The sequence below is a fragment of the Austrofundulus limnaeus genome, unplaced genomic scaffold (assembly GCF_001266775.1).
Source record: "Austrofundulus limnaeus strain Quisiro unplaced genomic scaffold, Austrofundulus_limnaeus-1.0 Scaffold184, whole genome shotgun sequence".
In the NCBI taxonomy this organism is placed as follows: domain Eukaryota; kingdom Metazoa; phylum Chordata; class Actinopteri; order Cyprinodontiformes; family Rivulidae; genus Austrofundulus; species Austrofundulus limnaeus.
Window position 1 is genome coordinate 45,390 of NW_013952586.1, and position 7,722 is coordinate 53,111.

The 7,722-nt window shown below is 35.5% G+C and overlaps 2 protein-coding genes across 9 annotated transcripts in view; both read left to right on the forward strand.

Moving 5' to 3' along the window:
* mrpl44 (mitochondrial ribosomal protein L44) overlaps nt 1–651 on the forward strand; it is a 2,084-nt gene extending 1,433 nt beyond the window's left edge. Inside the window, exon 4 of the mRNA XM_014018134.1 lies at nt 144–651. Coding sequence (XP_013873588.1) covers nt 144–309 — 166 coding nt within the window. The 3' untranslated portion in view covers nt 310–651. The remainder of the gene's footprint in view (nt 1–143) is intronic.
* Nucleotides 652–1,476: 825 nt separating this feature from the next.
* The window catches only part of agfg1a (ArfGAP with FG repeats 1a), a 23,523-nt gene continuing 17,277 nt past the window's right edge, over nt 1,477–7,722 (forward strand). For 3 of the 8 annotated variants that reach the window (XM_014018138.1, XM_014018139.1, XM_014018135.1), the window contains exon 1: nt 1,478–1,810. In XM_014018138.1, the coding sequence (XP_013873592.1) occupies nt 1,644–1,810 (167 nt within the window). In that variant the 5' untranslated portion in view covers nt 1,478–1,643. Of the gene's footprint in view, nt 1,811–7,722 lie in introns of all 8 variants that reach the window. The other 5 variants (XM_014018137.1, XM_014018140.1, XM_014018142.1 and 2 more) reach the window with 3 other exon arrangements.

Below are 7,722 nucleotides of genomic sequence, written 5' to 3' on the forward strand. Positions count from 1 at the left end.
CATTTAAAATTATTGAAATACAAGGCAACTTCATGACCAATTGTGCAACATCAAGTTGTTTTTGAGCGTTTGGTGCTAGACAAAACACACAATAAGTATTAATTTCTAAAGCTCTTGTTTTCTTGTCTTCTTCTGGATAACAGCGACAAGAAGCTCCTGGCGCAGGGTCCAGGAGAGACACTTATTGCAGCTGAGGAGGAAGCAGCACGCGTAGCCCTTCGCCAACTTTACGGCTACACTGACAGCCGCAAACCCTTTGACTTTTTACCACAACAACAGCCGTTACTTCAATYTGCCAGCAGCAATTGATTCATAACAAAAATACACCAGAATAAAACTAAATTTCACAGATAAGTTTAAGTCCTACAGTCAATATAGAACAATTCTGACTTTTTAAAATTGGAGCAGCAGAGTCCTTAACATCCAAATAAGAAGCCCACTATCTACAGAATTAAATGTACCATCTATTTGAGGTTAATATATTTAGTAGGTATTTTTGGTGGTTAATAATCTGCTGGATAATTTGTGTATTCTACAAATTAGCCCTGACATCTGATCATTCACTTGTAAATAATGCAGATGTTTGTGTACTTTGGATCCTGTTATGTTGTTTGAGTGTAATAAAATATAAATATGTGTATATTATTATGATATATTTTTTAAGTTTCCTTTTTTTAACAAGTTATATCAGACAAATGACAGAGTATCAATAATTTAAATGCACRTCTTTTAAAAACAACTATAATTTTCAATGTTGGAGAGTAGATATGTCATTTGCATATTTCTGCTTTACACCCACTTAAAATCTTTTAATATCAACGAAATTCATATAATAGGTTAACTCTTAGCTCTGAAACATTTTTATGAACGCATTTTCCTAAAAGAAATTACAATTAACTGTTAAGTGATACGCTTAATGGCTTACAAAGTTAAATTCTTTGAGCTCCTCGTCAATCAGCTCCTACATTATTATTGCAGTGACTACGTTTATCCACAGGGTGGCGCTGGTGTGTTACAACACTTCGTTTTCTGCACTGTCATAAGGATTGCCAAAGAGCTTGTATGACAAGATGAGTCCTACTCTTACCCATAGATTTGCTGTTCTATATAAAGTTCTTGCTCTTACCATACATYATATTTTAAGCTCAAATTTCAGACATTGGAGTCTAAATATTTTAGTCGTAAGTATATTATCAGATGAGTTTTTAGTCATAGGTAAATTATCAGATTAATTCAAAGAACAAATCATTTGTCGAGACGACGCTAATTCATACAATTCCTTGCACACCASTCAAACGTCATTTGGGCTACATTATTGTTTAACTGTGTTGTCACAATGTTGTTTTACTTCCAAAAGTTTTTTTGTAAAATGGTTCAATTTAAAGAAGCGTTGCACTATGCATAAAATGAATTTAGGTGAAAGCGGAAGTAGATGGGAGGAAGCGTCTTGCTTCCCTTTGATCTTGTTCGAGGAGGAGACGCGAGGCCGCCCTGACAACCGAGCTACTTCGCCCACCCCCTTGGCTGCGGTTAGCACGAGTCGGCATTCTCGGCAACCGAGAGCACAGCCCTTTGTTTTAGTTCTAGCTGACCTTTCGACCCCTCGTCGGCTTTAATTATCTGCGTTGTTTATACATTTCACCATGGCGGCGAGCGCGAAACGAAAACAAGAGGAGAAACACCTGAAGATGCTGAGGGAAATGACGAGTTTGCCTCCCAACAGAAAGTGCTTTGACTGCGATCAGCGCGGCCCAACCTATGCCAACATGACTGTGGGCTCTTTCGTGTGCACCTCCTGCTCTGGCATCCTGTAAGTATGAAGTTGCCCACACTATCTTCGACCACATTGCTATAAGGTTTCAGGATTCCCTTACCGCAGGCGAAACCAAACCTGTTAGCGTGAGCTAACGGTGAACACAACCATAAGTAAAGTAAACGTCAGTTCTATCTTTATTGTGCTGGGCGGAGTACATAGGTGTCAGTGTTACAGAGCAGGCAAAGAAGTACRTTTTAGACATTAGCTAACTTTAGCTGTCAGAGCTAGCCAGTGAACTTATCTGACACTTGTAAGCTAGGTCTACAGATAAGCCCGATACTACTACTACTACCAGTTGCTTGAAACACTTAAGAAGCACTGACTGAGTTAATTGACTTGGTGTACTTTTTATATTGAGATACAATGGTAATTTCCATCATAGTAATTAATTTCTAGGAGTTAATAACACTGTTTTTGTTCCAGATATGATATTTGGGCGTGTCTAGTTCATATATTTTTTTATATTGAATCATTAACTGTCTTCTTTACATGCTATCACCAGCTATCTTCCTCTGACAGAAGATAACTGAACTTTCACTGTTCAAACAGCTGATTAAGGTCTTTTTCTTGCTGTATTCGGCATATTTCCTATTCAAAGACTTCTGCTGTCCTTGTAGTTACAGTGTAACTGGGTTATTCATTCATTCATTCATTCATTCATTCATTCATTCATTCATTCATTCATTCATTCATCTATGTCTCACTTAAAGCTTTGCTGTGGAGTTGTGTAACCAAGCAGCTGTAGCTTGGGATTTGGGATTAGTGAAGCCTTCTATGTCTTGTTTTCCAGCTGCAGATTTAACACCTTAACACAGCAGTCTGCAGGTTCAAAGCTGGTTTTCTTTTGAAAGAGTTACCAAGTCATTCATTAGAGGGAAAAATGCATCGTCAATAAGCAAAAGGCATGAGTATTTAAATAAATTCTGAATTTTGGGAGTGCAGTATTCCTTTATGAACTAAAATAACACTTATCACTTTTGATCGAACTGTTTTTTTTTTTTTTCATGGTATACTGAGTTCATTTTACTTTACTGAAGCAAAGCCTGCATACAGTATCACTAGCTAACAAGTCTAGTTAGAAATATAGTTTTAAAAATCCATGTATGGATTAGGGTTTGGCAATACTGGCAAAAAATTAATCACGATTAATTGTGGTATTTAGCCGATAACGATTAATTTGACGATTAATCCCCCAGAGTCCCTGGACACCCTTATATCCTAGTCATATGACCAATAGGGGTGTAAGAAAATATCGATACACAGAAATATCGCGATATTTCATTTCCCGATACTGTATCGATATTCTAAAGCCCTGTATCGATTTTTTATTAAGGTTTAAAATGTCAACTTTCCTGCCAACCGTTCATTTTTATGTTGTAGTTCAGCCTCTGACCACTAGTTGGCAGCAGTGAGCCAGMCATGTGGCTCCTCTACCTCTTTAGCGCCAGAGAGTTAAGGGTAGCATTAGCATTGTAAGTAAACATTAGCTTTTCTTTTTTTCATTAAGAGGTTTTTATTTAATAGAATTTTTGGACAAAAAAATCGCAATATATTGCCTTGCTTACAGTATCGCAATATATCGGGATATATCGTATCGTGACCCCTCTGTTATGATATGTATCGTATCGCCAAATTCTTGCCAATACACAGCCCTAATGACCAATTTATAGGGAGAAAATTGGCTCTTCGTAAAAAACTGTTCCAAATTGTGTCAAAATTACAGACTTCAGGCTATACATCAAACTTTAAATTGCGTTGATAGATAAATAAATTACACAATTTTTTTAATGTTGGTCATATTTGAATCAGAGAGGAACACCAAGCAGTTAGTCTGCCAGGTGGCATTAATCGTATTAATTGTCAACTGCCAAAAATTAATCGATTAATGTTTTTCTGACGATTAATTGCACACGATAYGATTATGSCCAACCCTAGTATGGATTTACTTTGACTTAATTAAAGACCTTGTTTAACAGCTTATCATCCACCACCTTTCATGTCAGAGTTTAGTATTAAAATCATTTTGTCTAGAGAAATAACAGTTTTGGCTATTTTGGTTAAACTAATRTTATGTGCACTATTTTGAGGCTTAACGCTCAAAGTATAAGTTATGCGTGACAGTAAGCTACAACCCCAACAATTTTAGATAAATATGTGACCATGGCAGAGTTCTGGCTTTTTTTATTTTAGCTAATTCTGATTAGCTTTGCTGGCCCATTTTAAATGACTTAAATACAAATGTTAATCACTTGTAGGTGTACTTCCAAAAATTATGTCCCGTGAGTTTTGGTAAAACGTTAAATAATTAATGAAATATTTTGGTAACAGACAGWCAAAGGTACACAATGGGAAAAAAAACGTTCAGCAGATGATGTCTTCAGTTCATTTCCCTGTTTGACAGTTTGAGTCTTGTTCATGAGTTTTTTTGGACTTGTGCAAAGTTGTTGCTGAAACCATGTTGCACAGACCTCTGGTTCACTCAAACACCTCGTTACAATGTTACATTTTATTAAATTTTTATTTTTAAAAATTATTTAAAGCCAATATTTTGTTTAAAAAGATCATTAGTTAATGTTATTCCACCATCGMTAACGGTGGAAAATGTGGGTTGTGGTTTGTCATCAAGTGTTATATTTCGTCCCGAACAACTTATCTTGTTGTTTTTTTTCAGCGCGTGGTTTGAAATAAATTTAAAGAGCTGGATGAGTGAATCTGCAGGTTGAGGGGAATCTTTTAGGCTCAGGAAGTTTGTGGCCATGCTGCACTGCTACGTCAGCAGCATGTGATGCTGTGTGCAACAGGAAGTGGCAGAGAGGTCAGATCTCTTGTTTCTAAACATTTCTAGAGCGGCAAAAAGCCCTCAGAAGGCATAAAAATGCTACACTCCTACTTGAAAAAAGCTAATTTGACTAAATGATATTGTTGTGTTGTTAACAGAAGTTAAGTTTGCTTTAAGTTATTATTCTCTTGAAGCAGTAGTGCAGTATATTGCTTATTATTGCTTGCTGCCAACAGATGAAGGCAAATAATTTTTTCTGTGTGCGTCTGTCTGATAACTAAACATCTCATGTACCACTGCACAAATTCTATTGACACAGAAAATAAATATTGGATGTACATTCACAACTGCTACAACTTTCAGAGTAAATCAAATTAAATTAGGCAAATGTGATGTGGTAGGTGAGAGTCATCGCCACAACAATATTGCACGACTCTGACAAACGCTGCTCCAATGTTGTAATTTTATAGGATGATTATAGTTGATAACTATGGCATAAGATTTATTTAAATACTTAAAAATATTTACTGCTGCATCGAAACAGATTTTAAATTGTAAAATCTGTTCATTGTAAAATCATTGTATTGAATGTATGTATTGAGTTAAACCGTTAAAACTTTAGAAGTTATTCCTCTTTTGTAATTCTGCTTATACTAAGTGTTTATTACAGGTATTAAGTGTGAATACAAGAGTGTTGCTAGGAACTCAACAAGTACTTAAAGTACTTTGCTCTTTGTTTTTGTTCCAGTTATTTGCACACTGAATGGCCTGACTCCTTTAAGGGAACAGCCACCTATCTCCAAACAAAYATCTCCCTTTTCAAATTGTGGTTATTTAATGGGTGGTGTTGGAATCCGCTATATAAACACATTCCTTGTGAAGGTGGAGGCCTTCCCATGAGGAACTCCACTTACATTATCACTTTTGGGTGAATTTCTCGTGACGGGAAGTAGCGCGCCCCCCCCCCCCCCCAAAAAAAAAAAAAAAAAAAAAAGGAAAAAAAAAACTGTGTTCTGAGTAAGCAGGGATACAGAGGTGCCGGGACAAAATGAGACGTGGGCAGGTGTCTCACACTCCAAGTATCGTGGACAACTGCCAAGCATGACTTCAACTGTAAAATAATTTCTCTTCCTTATGACTTTGTCTTGAAGCATATTCAGAATAAAGACTCTAGTGTCACTTTAAATTCTTATACCAGCCAAAGGCCTAGCATTCCTTGAGAAATGCAAATTGTCCGCTGCCTTTCATGACAGAGTTTTACGCTAATTTCATCTGGAATTTAGAAATGTCTAAGTTATAGTCATTTTTGTCCAAGTTGTGTGCAATCTTATGGAAAGCTTGAGTAATTTATTGAATGACTCAGCTGTAGGGCTGAAACAATTACTCGGATAATTTCAGTAATTTGATTACAAAAAATCCTCAAGGCAAATTGTCTATTAAAAATAGATACTGCTAAACTATTCAGCGCACTTTTGTCCAGCCAGAATGTTATTTGTGTTGTGGTGCTTCTCCTTACAGCTACACTGTTGATGCTAAGTGCTATTTTAGTTATTCAGTCATAGATGTACAGATTTGCTTGTAGTTTTATTGGAATCTGATATTTTTCCAAACAAACCTACACACAAGCAGACACTGATAAAACCATAACTGGTCTGCCTTCACCCCTTGGTGGTAGGCAATAATAATTAATATATTTGTCAATGAATGACTTTATTACCGTATTTATTCATGTATAATACGATCTCAAGTATAATACGATCATCATTTTTGAGCTTAAAAGCATAAAAAATCGAATCACCAACAACCCGAGTATAATACGACCCCCCTACTTTATGGATGATTTTAGGGTTAAATTTCTAGTATTATACATGAATGATTTATTGTTATATATGAGTCATTTATTGAAAAAAGGTGATAGATGTCTGCCTGTCATTTCTGTAGTGACTTAAAGAGGTAAAGTAAGGCTTTCATGCAAGCTTCATGTTCTTCTGAGAAATGCCAAGTTTCTTTCAGCCTCAAGCTGTTTCAGTATGCAAATGAGCTGAGCTCCCTGGCTCAGTTATTCACTGTACAGTAGCAACAAGTTCATAATTATTTTACTGTGCAATATGTGATAACACGCACTCTATGCAATTTTTATGCAAAGAAGGGATATAGGGGGACTTGAGGTTTGGTGTGTAATGTAGAATGTACCGATTTTCCAAAATTGTGATAGTAAAAATAATTTCTTCATGCAATTAATTTTACTTGTTCAATTTAAACATTTTAAATAAAATAATAATAATAAAAAAGCCACAATTACTGACTGTTGTGAAATAGAAACTGTAGTAATTTAGAACCAGACTCTTCAGCAACCTGACAGTTCCATTGTATGTCGAAGCTGCTTCAAGCAAAAATTTTAAATAACTTTGACGTGGTAAAACTTCACTGTCAGACTCAAACAGCATCCAAAGATAATAATCAAAATTAACTAGAGCAAACATATAATGTAATCTATTTTAGAAGCCCCTCATCACCCCCTAATGGGACAACTGGGTAGAGATGTTGATATTATATTTAGACCTAAAGGGGTGGGATGTTTTTTTTTTTTTTTCTGACCTAGTTTTATCTTCATTAGGATCTGATTACTTTACCATCCTTAGCGTGCTGAACGCACATCAAATACACAGAAACTCACACTGTAATTTACCTTGATTAGTTTATATTTTTGATAGATAATAGATTGTCTGCTTCTTCCTTTTGATTCATTTAGAGGTCTAGTATACAAGTAATATAGGGGTTCAGTATCATTTGTATGTGTTTTAGTTTGGTAATAAATCTATGAAACATTGACATGTAGCGTTCAAATTGGCATGTTTGTAATCATTTTGCCTTTAATGTTTTTTTCTGGAAAAGTATCATGAGATGACCGGACACAAGTTGATAATACAGTGGTTTGCAAAAGTATTCATACCCCTTGAACTTTTCCATATTTTGTCACATTACAACCACAAACATAAATATATTTCACTGGAATTTAATGTGAAAGACCAACACAAAGTGGTATACAATTGAAGAAATTTATAGTTAGTACTGATTAAATACAACACAGAGTTAGGGTTTTCTACTTTATAATACTTTTATAATG